The sequence below is a fragment of the Muntiacus reevesi genome, chromosome 2, assembly GCF_963930625.1.
Source record: "Muntiacus reevesi chromosome 2, mMunRee1.1, whole genome shotgun sequence".
Taxonomy (NCBI): domain Eukaryota; kingdom Metazoa; phylum Chordata; class Mammalia; order Artiodactyla; family Cervidae; genus Muntiacus; species Muntiacus reevesi.
The window spans coordinates 251357757-251377285 of NC_089250.1; the positions used below are offsets into that span (position 1 = coordinate 251357757).

Consider the following 19529-nt stretch of genomic DNA (forward strand, 5'->3'; position numbering starts at 1 on the left):
ACCTGCCCAAGATCACACAGCTGGCATATGGCCATCAGGATTCCAAACCAGGCAGTCAGTTCTTAACCAAAGCACTGTGCTGACTTTTCTTTTTTTAAATTGAGGTAAAATTTGCATATTATAAAATTAACCATTTAAAATGTACAGTTCAGTGGCATTAAGTACATTCACAATGCTATACACCCATCACATCCCTCTAGTTCCAAAATATTTCATCTCCCCAAAGGGAAACCCCATATCCACTAGCAGTCAATTCTCATTCTTCCCTCTCCCCCACCCCTGGCAACCTCTAATTACTTTTTGACTCTTGGGTTTGCCTGTTCTAGATATTTTATATAAATTGAATCATATAGTAAAAAAACATAATGGTTCATCAAAATCAAAGTATGTATATATAGGTTAAAAAGTTGATAAGAAAAGCACAGAAAAGATAGAATTACTGAGTCTAAGTCAAGGGGGTATGGATATTTGTCACACTCTTCTTTCAACTTTTCTTATGTTTGAATGTCTTATAATAAGAATTGGGGGAGAGCAATTCTCTATTTGGTTTGGCTGTTCTAGTCTTTTCATGTGAAGTTGACTGCCTCTTGGTAATCAGGAATGCTGTTCCTGTCAGCACTGTGGAGCCAATCAGTTCAGAGGGTCTGCAGTTAGTGGGTTCAATCCCCAGTCAATTAAATTTGGATTTCAGACAAACAAGTAAATTTTTTATAAGTCCCAATTATTGCGTGGGATGTATTTATACCAAAAGCTTCTTCATTGTTTATCTGGAATTCAAATTTAACTGGACACCCTGTTGTTTTCATTTGTTTTGCTAAAACTGGCACCTCTTCTAATGAAGAGAATGAATGTGGCATAAGTAATGGTGTTTGACTGCCAGGTGGTTGTTGTTTAGTTGCTAAATTATGTCTGGCTCTTCTGCAACATTGGAAGGACTGATGCTGAAGCTGAAACTCCAATACTTTGGCCACCTCATGCAAAGAGTTGACTCATTGGAAAAGACCCTGATGCTGGGAGAGATTGGGGGCAGGAGGAGAAGAGGACGACAGAGGATGAGATGGCTAGATAGCATCACCGACTCGATGGACATGAGTTTGAGTAAGCTCCGGGAGTTGGTGGTAGACAGGGAGGCCTGGCGTGCTGTGATTCATGGGGTCGCAGAGTCGGACACGACTGAGCGAGTGAACTGAACTGAACTGAACTTCTGCAACTCCATGGACTGTAGCCCGCCCAGCTCCCCTGTCCAAGGAATTCTCCAGGCAAGAATACTGGAGATGGTTGCCATTTCCTTCTCCAGGGGATCTTCCTGGCCCAGGGATTGAACCTGCATCTCCTGCGTTGGCAGGTGTATTCTTTACCACTGACTCATCAGGGAAGCCCTGTGACCGCCAAGACTAGGTCACAAAAGGCGTCGTAGCTTCTACCTTGCACTAGATCACTCACTCTAGAAGAAGGCAGATGCTCTGGTGTGGAGACACTCAGATAGCCCTTCGTGCCAATAGCCAGCAACAGCTCCTGAGCCACATGAGTGAACCACTTCAGAAGTGAATCCTCCAGCCCCAGCAGAGCCTCAGGTGACTGTGGCCCTGGCCAACTCATAGGAGACCCCAAGCCAGAGCCACCAACTCCTTTTCTCCTGAACTCCTGAGCCGACACTGTGTGGGAGAGTAAATGATGGTTGCTTCAACTGCTACATGTTGAATCTTCAAGCTCAGTCCTGGCTGGCACTGTGGTTCCTACAAAATGTTCCCCACCTCTACAGGGCTCTGAGTTTTGATCACTAGACCCCATTCGACCACCTTATTTCAGACCAATCAAGTGCCCAGGGCAAGTTACTATGAATGCTTTTTTATAAAAAGTAATGACGGGACTTCCCTGGCAGCCCAGCAGTTAAGACTTTACACTTTTGCTGCAGGGAACACGGGTTCAATCCCTGGTTGGTGAGCTAAGATCCTGCATGCCACACAGTGAGTCAGCGGGGGCGGGGGGGCAGGCAGGGAAGTAATGGCACATAGACATCTTATCCGTAAAAGATGGACTTTTGAGGGAGAAGAAAAGGGGCTAATAATACTTTTCAGAGGTCCTGTGAAGCCCTTTACCTTCATTTTAGCTGTGAATACAGGCCTGGTAATACCTATTTGCAGGACTGTTGTGACAATTAGAAATAACATTTATTAGGAGAGTAGGATGTGCTGAGCCATAACCACTTAGTATTCAAGCCTCAGAACAGCCTTCTGAGATGGGTCTCTTTTTCTCCCCATTTTACACACTGGGAGACTGAGGCACACAAAACTTACACGAATGCCCACAGCCAGAGGAGAGACTAGCAGGGCCGCCTGAGACAAGTGAGAATGAGTGAACCCAGGGAAAGCTACACCCTGTCTGTTGACCTTCCCTGCAGGTCTTAGTTGAAGTCTCTTCTTTCTCTCAGATACACACACACACACACACACACACACACACACACACACACCAGTGTGGCAGGCACTTTGGCTACAGCCCACACACACACACACACACACACACACACACCAGTGTGGCAGGCACTTTGGCTACAGCCCAAAGTGGCTGTTGAAGTCTCTTCTTTCTCTCAGATACACACACACACACACACACACACACACACACACACACACACACACCAGTGTGGCAGGCACTTTGGCTCAGATACACACACACACACACACACACACACACACCAGTGTGGCAGGCACTTTGGCTCAGATACACACACACACACACACACACACACACACACACACACACCAGTGTGGCAGGCACTTTGGCTCAGATACACACACACACACACACACACACACACACACACACACACACACACCAGTGTGGCAGGCACTTTGGCTCAGATACACACACACACACACACACACACACACACACACACACACACACCAGTGTGGCAGGCACTTTGGCTCAGATACACACACACACACACACACACACACACACACACACACACACACCAGTGTGGCAGGCACTTTGGCTCAGATACACACACACACACACACACACACACACACACACACACACACACACACCAGTGTGGCAGGCACTTTGGCTCAGATACACACACACACACACACACACACACACACACACACACACACACCAGTGTGGCAGGCACTTTGGCTCAGATACACACACACACACACACACACACACACACACACACACACACACCAGTGTGGCAGGCACTTTGGCTCAGATACACACACACACACACACACACACACACACACACACACACACACACACACACCAGTGTGGCAGGCACTTTGGCTACAGCCCAAAGTGGCTTCCTTTAAACCCACAGTTCCTTTTTCTTCTTTCTTCCAAGGAAGAGACATAATAAAAGCTATCCTCAATGAGAAAGTGGAGAAGGAACAAGTTTATTCCAGAGCAGTACTTGAAAATCCCCAGTGTGAAGCAGCCTAGGAGGAAAGGGGCCCTTTTTTTTTTTTTTTTTTTTTTTAAGCCCTCTCTTACAAAGTTGCAGGAAAGGATAAACTGAACAATGCTCTCTAATGGCAATCTGGCAGAACTATCAACATTCTAACCTTGGCCTGAGCAATAACCATTTCTGGGAATCTTTTCTACAGAAATTCTACTGGAAGAGCCCAAAGATACACAAAAAGAGACACCCTGCCACGCTGTCTGTGACTGAAAAACAAAACAGCCTACCTGTCTACCCACAAGCAAATATTGATATATCTGTGCTGCAGAAACCCAAGGGGCTGTTAGAAAGAGCAAGGTAGATTGAAGGAATGGACATTGAAGGACTCCATGATCGTATGGGGAAAAAAGAAAGTTGCAGAATAAGATTTATTAATTATATTTAACTAAGCTGGAATCAAGATTGCCGGGAGAAATATCAATAACCTCAGATATGCAGATGACACCACCCTTATGGCAGAAAGTGAAGAGGAACTAAAACACCTCTTGATGAAAGTGAAAGATGAGAGTGAAAAAGTTGGCTTAAAGCTTAACATTCAGAAAACTAAGATCATGGCATCTGGTCCCATCACCTCATGGGAAATAGATGGGGAGACAGTAGAAACAGTGTCCGATGTTTTTTGGGGAGCTTTCAAAATCACTGCAGATGGTGACTGCAGCCATGAAATTAAAAGACGCTTACTCCTTGGAAGGAAAGTTATGACCAACCTAGATAGCGTATTAAAAGGCAGAGACATTACTTTGCCAACAAAGGTCCGTCTGGTCAAGGGTATGGTTTTTCCAGTGGTCATGTGTGGATGTGAGAGTTGGACTGTGAAGAAAGCTGAGCACCGAAGAATTGATGCTTTTGAACTGTAGTGTTGGAGAAGACTCTTGAGAGTCCCTTGGACTGCAAGGAGATCTAACCAGTCCATCGTAAAGGAGATCAGTCCTGGGTGTTCATTGGAAGGACTGATGCTGAAGCTGAAACTCCAATACTTTGGCCACCTCATGCGAAGAGTTGACTCACTGGAAAAGACCCTGATGCTGGGAGGGATTGGGGGCAGGAGGAGAAGGGGACAACAGAGAATGAGATGGCTGGATGGCATCACCGACTCGATGGGCATGGGTTTGGGTAAACTCCGGGAGTTGGTGATGGACAGGGAGGCCTGGCGTGCCGCGATTCATGGGGTCGCAAAGAGTCGGACACAACTGAGCGACTGAACTGAACTGAATGGGAAATTGGCAGGGGATGCAAGCAGCAGCACTTTGAGTCCTCTGAATGTCTCTGACGTCTTCCTCCTCCAGCCAGAGAAAGCTCTGCTTTTAAAGGGACAATAAATGACCTCTTCCCTTGAAGGTTTTAAAGTTTTAACAAAATTGTGTTTGGTCTGTCCAAAATTTTGTCTGTGAATGTAGGTGAAATACATTAACACCAGAAATAAAAAGCATATATCCATACAACTTTGAACCTAGTAGACTCTCAATAAGTAATTATCTAGTAAAGATTTTAAAATTAAAATAAATAAATAAGGGGGCTGGTGTGATTAGATGGGGCTTCCCAGGTGGCGCAGTGGTAAAGTATCCACCTGCCAATGCAGGAGACGCAAGAGACACGGGTTTGATTCCTGGGTCAGGCAGATCCCCTGGAGAAGGGAATGGCAACCCACTTTAGTATTCTTGCCTGGAAAATCCCATGGACAGAGGAGCCTGGCAAGCTACAGTCCATGGGGTCGTGAAGAGTCGGACACAACTGAGCGACTAACATTTAACAGCTATGGGTATGTGTTTGCAAATACAAAGAAAAATGTCTGGAAAAGTCTAGACAAATATAAAAGTTAACTGTGATTATCTCTGAGATGTGGAATTGTTTGAGGGAAGGAGTGGACGACACTTATTTGGGGACTATACTGTTTAATTTTTGAATAGGTATTATCATCATACGACGACTTTTTTTTAACTGTGTTTATTTTTGTTTTTTAAATATTTTGGTTGTGCGGGGTCTTTGCTGCATACTCGGGCTTTCTCTAGCTGGGGGGGGGGGGGGGGGGTGTTGGTACTCTTGGGTGGCGCAGGCTTCAGTAGTTATGTGGCACGTGGACTTTAGTTGCTCTGCAGCAGATGGGCTCTTCCAGGATTGGGGATTGAACCCATGTCCCCCTGCATTGGTATGTGGATTCCTGTCCTCTCTACCACCAGGGAAGTCTCTAAGATTTTTTTTTAAAAAACAGGAAAAAGATCTTTGTATCAAAGGCAGCATGAGACTGGCTGTTGGTTTGTTGGCAGAGGGAGTGGGCAGAGGTTGAGGCCGAGATCAGATGAGGCCGAGATGAGACAAAGACATGGTATCTCTATGGCAGCTACAGGCCTCTCCACAGAGCTCCCAAGAAATAAATTTAAAATAAAACCTGCACTGTTGGCTGTGAAGGCGTGCTGACATCAACAGCACTTCCCAGCCGAGGTGCTCAACCTCCCATCACCATCTGCTTTTTGGTTTTGAAAAGGTTAGCATTTCTGTTTCCTTGGTTCATGACCAGACCCCTTGAGCCTCTTGTCTAGTGTCTTCAGGCATCTCAAGAGCCTGCCTGCCCAGCAGCACCGGGTCACAGATTGTATAGCAGGGGGATAACCAGCCCATCTTCTGAATTGGGTCTCCAAGATCGCCAGGATGAAATCCAGACCTGCGGCATCTCAGAATGTGGCCTGGCTTGGAGACAGGGCTTTTACGCAAGTAATGCAATTAAAACGACCAGCATGACCAGTGTCCCTCGATGAAGAGGTCAGGGCCGAGACACACGGAGAGGACGGCACCCACAAGCCCTATTCTTGCAGCTGTTATCTACATTTGAAACTTTTTTCAAAATACAGTTAAAACTTTAAATAAAGATAGGATGAAAGAGAGTCCAGCTCCTGGGAAGCCGACAGCAGATCCTGGGGGACAGAGGCTGGAAGGACCTGCAGGCAGCTTCTAGGCAAGAGGGTTGCAACGTTAAGTCCAGTTTTTCAATGACTTTATTTTACCATGACTTTCCCTCCAAATGTCTACTGTCCCTGTAATATTTAAGGATCCTGGACTGTGAATCTAGAAAGAATCAAGGACGCAGTTCCTGTCTGACAAGTGATCGAGGAAAGCCTCACGTGGCTTCTGCTGACCGTCAGGCTTGGCTTTTACAGTCTAGCCTGAGGAAGGCCTCTTGTGGTCTGGGAATGTGGTCTCCTCCCTCCATCAGCCTGGAAGGCTCACTTGATTTAGCAGAACAGTTCCAGATCAGGCTTCCCCCCAACCAGTCCTCACCTCCGATGATCTGCCCCAATGGCATCTGTGACTCTGGCGAAACCCTGCTCCCTGGAAAAAGAACAAAACCATTTCAGCAAATGGTAAAGGAAAGCCCAGCTCTTACTGGAAGGCCACATTCAATCAGGCTCCGTCTGGTCAGTGACTGCACTTGCCTCGCTATCCCAAACACATGCCTCATCCCCTCTGAACTGTCTTCACCCAGGAATCTCCCCAGGTCTTCAGACAAGGAAGGGAATCCATTGTAAGTACTGACAGCTCCCTGACCTCAAACCAGTGTTACTGAATTAACAGGAATGTGGCCAGAAGGCCTTAGGCCTATAAACCCACTGTCTTGGAAGTTAATCTTCAATTCTTTGGCACTGTACAACCTTTGTCAAAAGAGCAACAGGGAAATTTCCCCCTGCATTTGGGGTGTACCCCTCAGATGCTTTTTGAATGAAGAATACAGACAGGTGAAATCCCCTTGATTGAGTCATTCTGAGTTGGTTGATACCACATTAACTTCACCTGGTTCAAGCCACACATGGCCCCACTCACTTCAAAAGGGCTTCCAGCTCCCGCTTGACACCACGCACCACGGGCGGACCCCGGTAGGTGAGGGCCGTGTATAGCTGCACCAGGGAGGCTCCCGCCCGGATCTTCTCCAGCGCATCCTGCCCGCTGCTGACACCACCAACCCCGACGATGGGAACTCTGCCTGCAAAGAAGTGCACGGGACACAGTGAGGAAGGGAGGGCGAGACGTGAAAACAGGAGCTCAGTCTGGCTCCAGCCCCAGTCCCCTGCCGAGGGCGGTGGTTCAGGAACCCCAGTCCCGTCACAGCCCCGGAGCCCACGCACACAGAGCTCTGCAGACAGACACGGAGTCCTTGCCTTGAGTGAGTGCATACATCTCCCGGATGGTTTGTGTTGATAAATCCCTAAGGGGCTTCCCGCTCAGCCCTCCTCGTTCAGAGCGCAGGGCACCCTGGAGGCTGGCAGGGCGACTCTCTGTGGTGTTCGTGACGATCAGTCCATCGATGCCCAACTGCAGGGGGAGACAGAGAAAGAGCCCCCCGGTCAGGGCCTGATGGACTTTAGAGAAGCCTCCCTGGAGGTCTGAGACAGCAGCAGGCCGGGCGCCCACACCTAAGCCCCCGGAAGCCAGAGCCAGACCAGGCCTGGCTCATTATACTTCCTGGGCAAGTGTCAGAATGAGCCTCAACATGACAGTAACAGCTATCACGTACCAACTGTAGGGTTCCACCAGGATGGGGTTTAGTCCTTAGAACAACTCAAACTAGAGGGTCCTGCGCCAAGGCCTGGAGGTAGTAAGAGGTGAAACTAGGACTTGAAGCAGAACTTCGGGGCTCAGTCTGGGTTTGCACTGATCTCCAGTGATACCAAGACCCGGTGTTAGACTGGAGACAGAGCACTGCAGTCTGACCAAGGCTGGAGGATGCATCAACTTTAAAGCACTTGCTGGAGGAAGAAGAGGGAAGCAGCAGGAGAAAAGGACCTGTTCAAACACTGATTCAAACATTTACTTTCTTATTACCGGCATATCTCATTTTATGGCACTTCACTTCATTGTGCTTCACAGATACTGAGGTTTTTTACAAGTTGAAGCTTTGTGGCAACCTTGCAGTATCAGATGATGGTTAGCATACTTTCAGCAATAAAGTATTTTTTAATTCAATGACATACATTGTTTTGGACTTCCCTGGTGGTCTAGTGGGTAAGACTCCATGCTCCCAATCCAGGAGGCCTGGGTTCAATTCCTGGTCAGGGAACTAGATCCTGCATGCCACAACTGAGTTCACATTGTGCAACTAGGACCCAGCGCAAGCATGTCAGGATGGCCGAGTGGTCTAAGGCGCCAGACTCCGGGTGTCTAAGACTCAGCGCAGCCAAAATAAGTAAGTAAATAAACAAGTAAATATATATTTTTTAAGGGGAGGGGCAGTTCCCAGAATAGAGCTATCACCAGAGATATCTGCAAGGATCACTTTTTAAAAAATAAAAGGTATGTACATTGTTTTTTTAGATGCAATGCTATTGCACACTCAACAGGCTATACTAGCAGAGTCTATGTGCCCTGGGAAACCAAGAAGTTCCCATGACTCGCTTTTTTGCAGTGGCAGAACTGAACCTCCTATATCTCTGAGGTATGCCTACATATGAACAGAGGAGCCCGGCAGGCTACAGTCCATGGGGGTCGCAAAAAGTCAGACATGACTCGGTGACTAAACAATAATGCCTATGTGTGATACACTGAATTATGACAGACCAAGCCAGCCCTCAGGATAACAGAAACTTCCATCCAGGCTAACCCAGCCGGTCAGGTGGCCTCTACGGGAGTGAAGGGCGTCCCCAGGCCCTGACCCTTACCTCTCTCACCACGCTGGCAATATCCTCCTTGTTCTGGGCTGTGAGGTCGGGCGCAATCTTCACCAGGACGGCTGGCTTGTGGGCCACCTTCAGGGCATCCCTCTCCTGCAGCACCTACAGCAACATGGGGCCAGAGGTGGGGACCCTGAGCCTGCAGCCTACAGTGTGACCGTGACCTGGGGCCATAGGCAGTGCGTCTTCACCGCAACTGTCAGCCTAAGGCACCAGCAGCTTCTCCTTCTCTGGAAACACCACTCTCAGTTATGCAAACAGCCCCATCAAGATAGATCTGATTCCATTGTTTTAAACCAAGGAATCCCCGAGAGTGAGTCCCTAATGTCACTGGCACTGGCTAAAACATTAAGGTTTATTTAGACTTTTGTCCCTAAAAGAGACAGCAAATACTGTCACAAGTACTGTTTGATGAAAAGTCATCCTATCATTCAATGTGCTAGATGCTAGGAACAGAGTGGTAAATGAGAGAGATGTGGTCCCTGCTCTCATCGATACTGTAGATTAACAGCAGGGATAGATAACTGAACAGTTGATTAATACTGAGCACAATCAGTGTTATATAGGGAATCAGAGGGAAGTGAGGGGTCCTAACTGGTCCAGGTCTTAAGGACAACTCCTCGATAGTAGATAGCGATGCTGAAGCTTGGCCCTAGAGGATGAACGGTAGGTCAAACTAGTGGAGCGGGGCCTGGACATGTAATTGCCCACCTTGGTCAGCAGGCGGCGCAGTTCAACCTTTCCCTGAAGGCTCCGCAGCCCAGCCGTGTTGGGACTGGACACGTTCACTACCAGGTAGTCAGCCAAGGGACCCAGGACTCGAACCCCCTCTGCGTAGTCGGAGGCAGCGTCCACCGAGGTCTTATTCTTCCCCAGGTTTATTCCCAGCGGCAGCCCATCTGTAAATATCACTGGTCAGGATCTTGTCCCCACTCACCATTTCCCACACAACATTTTGAAGCCGTCCTTGACCAGCAGCCCATGAGCAGCCTAAGGCCTTCCAGCTCCAAATGTGCCCCTGCCCACCCCAGCTGACAAACCCTGAGCTATGCATGGTGCCCTGCCTGCCAGCCTAAACCCACCCTCCACTTCCGTCTACACAGCTGTGTCTGCGCAGCTACTAGGATGTTTTACTGCTCTCTCTGCGCCCTTTTCCTTTTTTTAAATTTAATGGGGCATGGAGACATTAGGAGTGCAACTACTAGTGATGAAAAGGTAGGGCTCATACATGGAGTACAGCTGGGAGGAGACAAGTCAACAACATGCCAGAGGACAGCTGTTGACTCTCAGGGGCTGCTTGCTGCACTTGGGTCAAGTGACTGGGTGTGTGGTTGTGAAGAAAACGCAAAATTAAAGGATACATATAAAATAGACTGGAAAATATTTTCGATTCTCGTGCCTAAAATGAAGAGGCATAACAGTGTTATCATTTCCGTCCTGAGATGGGACTCCCCTTATAATTAAGGTGACCGCACATCCCAGAGCTTCCAGGCCACTCCTGTAGCCTGGGCATAATTACTCGTGTCTGTGTCCCTTCCACTCCCAAAAGTGTTGTCTCAGCGTGCACAGTAGGTAATACGGTTACCTTACTCTAAAATACAGGGAATTATCACCTGACTTGTATTTCTGACTTTCAGTGTGTTTCCGAAAGGTATTTTTCTATGTGTGAAAGCAAGGGTTTGTCTGTACTTGATTTCTTCTGGGATGGCACCTTATCTGCAAAGGATAAAGTATATCCACGGTGCCAGCTGTTTCTCCCACCAGTTGGCTGAGAGAAGATCTGAGACGTCCAGCTAGTTCACAAAATGTGCCAGGTCAGGGAGGGTCCTGCTATCACACACTGTAAATGCAGTCTCTGTTTTATCATCAGCTTGAATGTAAATGAGATTCATGTAGCTAATTTTATAGGTGGAGGGGAGGAGAGGGAACCCAATTAAACAAGTTGTATAACAGGGTCTCCAAGCTTCCCAAATCAAACTAAGATGGTTTGGAAGCTGTAATTTTTTTCCACCAGGCAAACTGGTTTAAAAGAGAATATCATTTTCATGTAGCCAGTGGGTCTTTCATTAGCAGTCTTTTGCCCCATATGACAACATTTGGGGGTCAGACAAAAACTGCTGAATTACTCTATCTCCAAAGGGCACCACAGCTTTTAACAATTCAAGTTTATTGGCATGATGCAAGCGATTAAGCTGTCTTCAAGGCTTCCAGCTGCTGCTAACCACAATGTGCAGAGCTCTGCCGTGGGATTTTGCTTCACTCCAACAAATGTTAGCACCAGAGTGGGGGTTGAGGGGTCGGGCAAGGGAGTACAGAGGAGAAAGGTGGCATAAAGGGCACTGTGGACAATTAAAAGAAGGAAAGGGAGTCCAGGCAGGAGTGTATCACACACCATGACAGTGCTGCCGTGACCTGCAAGTCCCCCGAGTGGCCAGGTCTACAGTACAGCAGGGTCTGGTCCTACCAAAGCCAGGGAGTTCCAAGCAAGGCCACTTCCTACTCCCCAAATCAGAGGTTGCTAACTTTCAATCTTGCTTCTAGAAATGAAGCCAGTATCCACAGGTTTTTTTCATCTCACCATCAGGACATCTAATGAGGCTAAACTTGTGGAAGGCGTTCCAGAGGGGCCTGCTGAAAGAGGAAGACGGCCATAGCCTCACCCAACCCCAGAGGATGCCTAGGAAGAGACGGTGAAGACACCTCTGTGCCAGGACCACTACGTGCCCCCCAAGGGACAGCAGGGCAGAGAGCCCCAGGAATGAGCACCAGCACCTCCAAAGGTGGCCTTTGAAAGTGCATGGTGTTTCCAGAGAAGTCATGGAGGATGCTTTCCCAATGCTGGAAATAGTTATCCCTGAGTGGGGAAGAGAGTGAGTGATGTTAGTGTTCTTCATGTTTCCATGCATTTACTAACAGTTCTATCATTAGCATGCATCACTTCTATAATGGAGAAAGGACAACAGAGCAGGAATACGAAGAAGGCACCCAGGCCCTGCTCGTGTGGTCAGAGAGCGGCCTCTCTGCACTATTTATTTCCAAATCGCCCACTTGTGACACAGGTTACGTAACGAAGCAGGAACTAAGTGTTATCTTTGTTCAATTGCAAAGTTCAGTTAAAAGCTTGGATGCTGTAGTGGAGCCAGGAAAATTCCTCTAGGAGAGGAGCCCTGAGTTCCACACTTTTTTGCTTATTGCTCAATCGTGTTCACTTCACTGGGAACATTCCTGACTTCCTCCCACAAGTTTCCTTCCAACAGCTGAGGAACCGCCCTCCGGTGCAGTGCCCTTTACCTTCTGTGAGCCTGGCCTGCGTCTGCTGTCTGGCCCGTAGCCTGTGTTCCACCACTGAGAGTCCATGGCTGTTAAATCCGTATCTGGAGCACAGGAGAGCACACGGAGAGACACTCGTTAGGACCCTCAGGCAGGAAGCAAAGACTGGAGAGATGGCGATGGCTCCTTGACCATTTCACCATATGCGTGCATGCTAAGTCGCTTCGGTTCTGTTCAATTCTTTGCGACTCTGGACTACAGCCTGCCAGTCTCCTCTGTCCCTGGGATTCTCCAGGCAAGGATACTGGAGTGGGTTGCCATGCCTTCCTCCAGGGGATCTTCCCCAACCCAGGGATCAAGCCCATGTCTTGTCTCTGATGTCTCCTACATTGGCAGGCAGGCTCTTTACCACTAACGCAATCTGGGAAGCCCATTTCACCATATATTTGTGACATAAAAACAAAAGCAAAAATCAGAGTCAGTTATTAGACTTCTACAGTCTAAACACCCCAGGAAGTCCTAGAGAACTTGCCAGAATACCATCAAGCATAGAGGGAAAAATGACAATTTGCCAACAAGTCACTCAGCCAATTAGTACTGTAAACAGCCCAGACTCAACAACGTAGCTGCCCTCTGACCTGTCTGGATCCAGCCCCTCATCCTTCCCATCCACTGCTCCCACGCAGTGGGACCTCACCACTCTGATAACCTATCTTCCCGCCTCCTGCCTCGCCCCACAAATTCGTCTCCTGGAACCCATCCTGCCACTCCATTTCCGCATCCTTTCTCTCATCCAGTCGCCCTCTTCCTGACCCAAGTCAAATGCTCCCTCACCTCCTAGCATGCATAGAGTGCTCTATACCCATCTTCCTCCTGGCTTGGGATGTACATAAAGGTTGCCATTCCCCTACCGGGTTACAGTCATTCTCGAGGACAAGAGACAACATCTTCTCCATCACCTGCCACTAGACACTCCACAAAGGCTGAGGCTCATGTCTCTCGTCTCGAGTGCCCAGCCCACCGAGGGGTGCTGCTCTAATGGCCACCCCCTCCCCTCCTCCTCCTCACCAGTGGAACCCAGCTCCCCTGACCCAGCGTGGAAATGCCCGTGACGTGTGCTGGGGCTTGGTCACTGAGACATGAAGTGCTGCCTACCAGGGAGCTTCTGGGAAAATACCCGCCTCCCCCCATATCCACACTTGCTTTTCCTTTCGCTCTCTGATGTCCTCACGTGAGGACATATGCTTGCAGCTCAGGCTGCAAGAAGCAAAGGCCCACTGAGGTTGGACCAGAGTCCCGACACCACCCCACCGCTCAACCAACCCTAGAACTGCCTACTATACCCGTTATGAAGAAAAAATAATAACACACACCCATTACTACTTAACAGTAAGTAAGCTCTGCACCAGAAACACCTAACAGATACATGTACTCATTGACTCTTCATTCAGCACCCACCCTGGGCCAGCCACGCCTGGAGCCGGGAACACAAGCGCTCGGAGCTCAGGCCCTACTCTCTCGTGCCGCTTCTCACACACTGGTTCCTACCAGGCCCCGTCATCCTGCTACCCACGGTCATTTGTGGCAGGTGAATCATAAACACTTTTTACCTGACCATTCTGAAGCTATCGATCCCACTTTACAGGGGAAAGACCAACAACTTAACATCTAATGCTGGAAATTTTCCCTGAAACAAGCACAGTAAAGCAGAAGGTGCAGCCAGATGAACCTTCCATACGCCAACCTCCCAGCAGGCCCCTGATGACCCCAAAGGTGCCTCCAAACCTCCCCACCCCTGCCAAGGAGGCTCTCAAAATACTGTCACCAGAAAGGAGGAACTTCTCCACTTTCTGGGTTTGCTGTAGTGAAAACTGTCCAGGGGTCCCAAATAGAAGGGCTTTACACAATCTAGAAGGATCTCACTTCCTAAAAGCAGCTGTCTACATTATTACCTTCCCCAGTTACTGAAGGCGAGGGGCTGTGCTGTCCAAACCACTAACCACATGCAGCCACTGCGAGTGAAGCCTGGCCAGTCAAAACGAGACCGCTATAAGGATGACACGCTGGATTTCAAAGGCTTGTTACAAGTGAAAGAAGGTAAATAGCCAGTCATGTTTATATTGCTTATATATTAAAAGTATATATTAAGCATTTATAATTAAGTAGTATAATAAATAACTATTACAAATAATAAAGTAGTAGAATGTATTAGTATTTTTAATTTCACCTGTTTCTTTTTATATTTTTATTGTGGCTACTAGAATACTTTAAATTACATACAGGACTCCATAATATTTCTACTGGACCGAGCTGGGCAAGGGTGCTGGAAGTAACAACGTGGAAAGAGCACAGACTCTAAAGTCAAGTGAGCCAACACCCACACCCACGTTCTCCTGCTTGTGACCTTGGGACTGTAGCTGTTATGTAGTCCTCCGAGCCCCAGCATGTATACACATTAAACTGAAATCAGAAAACCGCTTTTATGCTCAACATGATTCCAGAACATGCCAAATGACAGAAAAATGTCCACGTCGTACGGCCGCTCACCTACCTGTTAATGATCGCTTGGTCTTCTGGGAGGCGGAAGACCCTGGGCCTGGGGTTTCCTTCCTGAGGTTCTGGGGTTACACTGCCTATCTCAACAAAACCAAAGCCCATCTTGTAAAGCCCATCCACCGCTTCCCCATTCTTGTCAAATCCTGCAGCGATTCCCACTGGATTTCGGAATTTATGGCCAAGGACCCTCACTTCCTAGGGAAAAGGAAAGAAAGTCACAGGCAGAGAAAGCCCTTCTGGTGTTCCTTAAAGCATGGTCCCCAGCATACCTACGTCAGAATCGCTTGCCTGTTAAACCTCAGGTCCCAGGGCCCACCCCTGGACTAAGGAATCAGTCTTTGTGGGGGGGGGGCGGGGAGGCGGCAGAATGGAACTCCGAGGGAATCGATCTTTATCAGTGCTCTCCAGCTGATTCTGATGCCAGCCAGAGTTCGAGAACCATCACGCTTTATCATCACCAAGGAGACAAACAGCGTTCCCACCATGGGTTGAACAGGAGACGGGTGCTGCCGTTTCCAATCACAGTTAAGGACTGCACCTTCTTATCCACTGTCCTTGGTGGCAGAGAGTGGCTCATTGGTTTCAGCCCCTAGTGGGTGCCATTCAGAAACAGGCAGCCAGATCCTTTCATCATCTTAGTAAGCCAGCCGCCGCTGTGTCCCTCCTCCTCAGCAGGCGACACGAAGGCCCAGCAGAGTCCCCAGGACTCCTGTCCTCGGCGGGGCAGCTCTGATTGCTGGGCCCCAGAACCAGGCTGGGAGGACCAGGTTCTTCCTGTCAGACGTGGGCTGGATTCCTGATTGTTCACTAGAATGAGAATGATTTGGGCCTAGTTACTGTCAGGTCTAGTCTGACTCCTGAGTGATTCAGGATTCTCACCCTGATGGGAGCCAACAAATCTAGTAGCAAGACAAATACATTAAAAGATGGGAAAGGCATCAGGCTATCATAAAGCCAGCAGCTGCCAGTGGAGTTGTCTCTGTCAGCTGATATTGCAGGAAAGCCTTTGCCGGGACTAGCAAGGGTCCCAGGCTGACGCCATCTGGTCCCAGAAGCAGAAAGAAGAAAGGCTGCTCCAAAGAGGGGGAAGAACAGATGGAGGTGAGTGCGTGCACGTGGTTCCTCAGGGACTCGGAGGCAGGGGGCCGCACTGGGGGGCCGCTCTCCAGGAGGAGCTCTTGACCCCAGCTGCACGACAGGACCCCCAGGCAGCCCTCAGTCCTCAAAACCCAGAGATGATGGTCAAATGGGGCTGGCACCAGTCTAGAGCACTCTGTACAGGTCTCCCCTGCTTTTCCAAAGTTTTCTTTATGCCACTTGGCTTTGCTATGAAAGAGCTACATTAGTAACCTGTTTTCTCTAACCAAAAGGAATCCAAAGAAAATTTTCACTTTTCTGAAAAAAGGTGACACACACATCTTCTCCAAACTGCAGGATGGGAAATAAAAGAGATACGAAGACACAGAGGGAAAATGTAGGGAAGGCCACTTTGATCGATAATAGTGACACCCTTCTCCAGAGAGGTCTGAGGGCTTCTTGGTGTTTTCTTCACATTCACATCATTCTTATGTCCCCCATCTGGTATGAATCTCTTCAGTGGAAACTGTCAGGGCTTACATGAGGATGTAGATTCTCGGAGGACGTGCATTCTTCCACTTTGTTTGCTGCAGAAACCCCATCACACAGAAGTGTAAGGGGACACATGGCGCCCATGATTAAATGCAGGAAGGAATGAGGCTGGGACAGGAGCTGTATGCTTTCCTCAAAGGGCTTGTCTAGACATCCCTTCATCACATTCGCTGCTGGTGATGCTGGCACGCTTCCCTTTTCAGCAGAGGTGAACTCTGAGCTACCTGAGACCTCGGTGAGGCAGGGATGGTGGCTAAGGGGAAGGATGCTGAGCCAGACTCCATGGGTGTGGATCCTGGCTCAGCCACATCCTGGCTGGGTGCCTTTGGGTAAGTCACTTAATTCCTCTGCACCTCAGTGTTCCTGATCTATAGATGGGGATGACAGTTTGGGGGCTAACTTGAGATTCTGGTTTTCAAAAGGATCAGCCCCAGCTGAATAAATTAGGAGACTCTGACCTTGACCTTTGTATCTATCGCACAAGGTGTTATAGGAGCACCTACCAGCATGTCAGAGTCTTGAAACGCCGTGCGAGGAAGGAGCCCCAGGGAGGTGACGCGAACAGCCAGCCTGTGGGCTGTCTCGGGGTCCAGCAGCCGCTGCAGAGCCGGCATCAAGAGTTCAGCGTAGAAATGCTCATCCCCCGTGGCCGTCAAGTAGGAGGCAAAGAGAAGTCCTCCGCCCCCCAGGATCACCATGGCATCCTGGGCCCGCTTCTAGAAAAAAGAGCCAGTGGGATCCCCTCAAGGCCAGGCTGAGGCACCATCTCTAAACTCTTCACACACTTTACATGCTCACAGGGAACATAATGGCCTTTACATTCAGTCACGTTCCTAGCCTTCTGCTAATGCTGGTCTCCTTCGTTCCTGCTCAAATATTGGCCTCTACAGGCAGAGGCTGTACTTCTGCAGACACTCACTCCTCTGCCCCAAAGGACTCCAGGCCAGGGGTTTCAAGAGGGGCATGCAGTGGAAATAGGAGGAGACTGGTAATAGATTTTAGTGAGTGGGCGTCAGTAAAGTCAGAAGTGCCTCTATGACTTTTGAAAACCCTACTGACAGTCACTAGGTACAAATATCTGTTCATACTACCTGAGCCTAGAACCACAGACTCTATTTCCCCACATAAATACAATCCTATGTGGTTTTCATCTGCATTGACTTTCCAGATATGCAATTACCTTGTTGACTGAGGGCTCACCATACTGTTTAGCAGAGAACACTAACAAGAATCATTCATCATCTCAGAAGACATTCTTGTGGCACTAGAATTTCTAAGTAAAGGCTTACACACCTGACCCACCACCTAGATGACTCATGCCCTAATATTTATGGGTCAAAATACATATTATTATAAATTCATTTCTCCTTTATATTCCACTTAGGACATTATGTTGACCTTTTAAATTATATATAGAAAGATTGCATTATACAAAAATTCCACTTCAGGAATGCAAAAGAGGGTTGCAAAAAAATTTTTTTAAGGTCTTTTTTTAATTTTATTGAAGTATAGTTGATTTATAATGTGATAATTTTTGCTGTATAGCAAAGTGATTCAGTTATACATATTTTTTTTTCATATTTTTCCATTATGGTTTATCACTGGATATTGAATATAGCTCCCCGTGCTATACAGTAGGACCTTGTTGTTTACCCATCCTATATATAATAGCTTGCATCTGTTAAGCCCCAATTCCCAATCCTTCCCTCTTCCACCTCTCCTACCCCTTGGCAACCACAACTCTGTTCTTATATCCAACATCAGGTCTTCTGGCACCAAGCTCAAACATTGCTCATAATACTTTACTTATCACTGCCAGGCGCTGAGTCACTCACTCATTCACCCCATAGTGACTGTCCACTCAAGGATGGATTCCAGGCTCAAGTCCCTGCCTTCATGAGTACAACCTCAGGAGGAGAGAGAAATCAATGGTCATGCAAACGTACAGCTGTGACAGTGCTATAAAGAAAAAAGTGATGGAAGCACCTAACCTAATCTCAGAGGTAGGGAAAGGCTTCCTTGAGGAAGTGTCTTAAAGCTGATATTCAAAGAATAAATAGAAGTTAGCTAGGCGCCAGGGCTGGGGCTGAGGAGGGGACGATGGTAACGGCCCTCTACGCTCTAGGCAAAGGCAAAGGAGAATGAGATGCACCCAATGAATGGGGAAAGGGGAAAGGTTTGTCTGGAATCAAGGAGTGAGGAAAAGTACGACTTAAAAATAAGCTGGGGAGGCAGGCAGGGGTCTTGGCCAGAATAAAGTTTTGGGTTTGGTTCCCTAAACAAGGAGGTGACCTGATCACCTTTGCCTTTAAGGGTCACTCCTAGCGGTCAACATAGATCTAGTATTCATTGTCTAGACTTCTAGCCTCCTCCAGGAGATTGCAGGAACGCCCCTTGAGTGGATCCACTGATAGCTGAATGCCGTTACAAAAACCCTGCCCTAAAAGTTTATCTAAAAAGGCTGGCACTGTTTTACTGTAATTTCACTGCAGGTTGGATCCTGCACACAATACTAGGAGGTCCTCTGTTCACTAAGCGTCCCTATGCTTAGTTCAATAAAAGCCCACGTGCTCTTACATAGCTCAGCATCTACACTGCTTACCCGTACCATTTACACAGTGACCAAGTACGTATGTAAATGCACGCTCAGGACCATCAGCAGGCGTCTGCAAAGCTGCACACACTACCCTAAAAGGCCCACACTCTCGGATCCCGCTCCCGTCCGCACCTCGCCCAAACTAGCCCTTCATCGTCCCCTCGCCCGGCTTCCCGCCCGTGCTTTTCCACGCTGCCACATTAGCAGCACCAGCTGTACTCACTTTGAGCAGCCTCCACGCCATGCTCCGGCCGCCACTGGGCCCGCCTCTGGCTCGTTTCCATTGGAGGAGACGGAGATGTCCTCTAATCCCCGGCCCGCGGAGGGGAAGGCTCCGCTCCGCCCGGAG

General features: G+C 48.4%; 2 protein-coding genes and 1 long non-coding RNA gene across 4 annotated transcripts in view; 2 read left to right on the plus strand and 1 right to left on the minus strand.

Annotated features, from left to right (window-relative positions):
* Positions 1–4492, plus strand: part of TXNL4B (thioredoxin like 4B) — a 42626-nt gene extending 38134 nt beyond the window's left edge. Inside the window, exon 4 of the mRNA XM_065925677.1 lies at positions 3618–4492. Within this exon, the coding sequence (XP_065781749.1) occupies positions 3618–3678 (61 nt within the window). The 3' untranslated portion in view covers positions 3679–4492. The remainder of the gene's footprint in view (positions 1–3617) is intronic.
* Positions 4493–4882: 390 nt separating this feature from the next.
* DHODH (dihydroorotate dehydrogenase (quinone)) lies at positions 4883–19489 on the minus strand. 2 transcript variants are annotated; one of them, XM_065925675.1, is made up of 9 exons: positions 19404–19489; positions 17088–17300; positions 14951–15150; positions 12421–12503; positions 9841–10028; positions 9118–9231; positions 7621–7774; positions 7324–7445; positions 4883–6796 (listed from the first exon to the last, which is right to left on the minus strand). In XM_065925675.1, exons 1-9 carry the CDS (start codon positions 19422–19424, stop codon positions 6719–6721), a joined length of 1173 nt encoding a protein of 390 aa, XP_065781747.1. In that variant the 5' UTR covers positions 19425–19489; the 3' UTR covers positions 4883–6718. The 2 variants fall into 2 exon arrangements, with proteins under 2 accessions (XP_065781747.1, XP_065781746.1); XM_065925674.1 differs by having other exon boundaries at positions 7286–7445.
* On the plus strand, positions 11615–14873 carry LOC136161139 (uncharacterized). Its single transcript, XR_010661690.1, has 3 exons — positions 11615–12008; positions 14361–14496; positions 14661–14873. It is a non-coding gene; the product is annotated as an uncharacterized lncRNA (long non-coding RNA).
* Positions 19490–19529: the final 40 nt, after the last annotated feature.

Excerpts from the sequence above, each read along its gene's own strand:
- DHODH (XM_065925674.1), bottom strand. The coding sequence starts at position 19,424 with ATGGCGTGGAGGCTGCTCAAA. Across the intron at positions 15,151-17,087 it reads TTCAAGACTCTGACATGCTG|GAAGTGAGGGTCCTTGGCCA; the intron begins GTAGGTGCTCCT and ends CCTTTTCCCTAG. Across the intron at positions 12,504-14,950 it reads GACCAAGCGATCATTAACAG|ATACGGATTTAACAGCCATG; the intron begins GTAGGTGAGCGG and ends CCTGTGCTCCAG.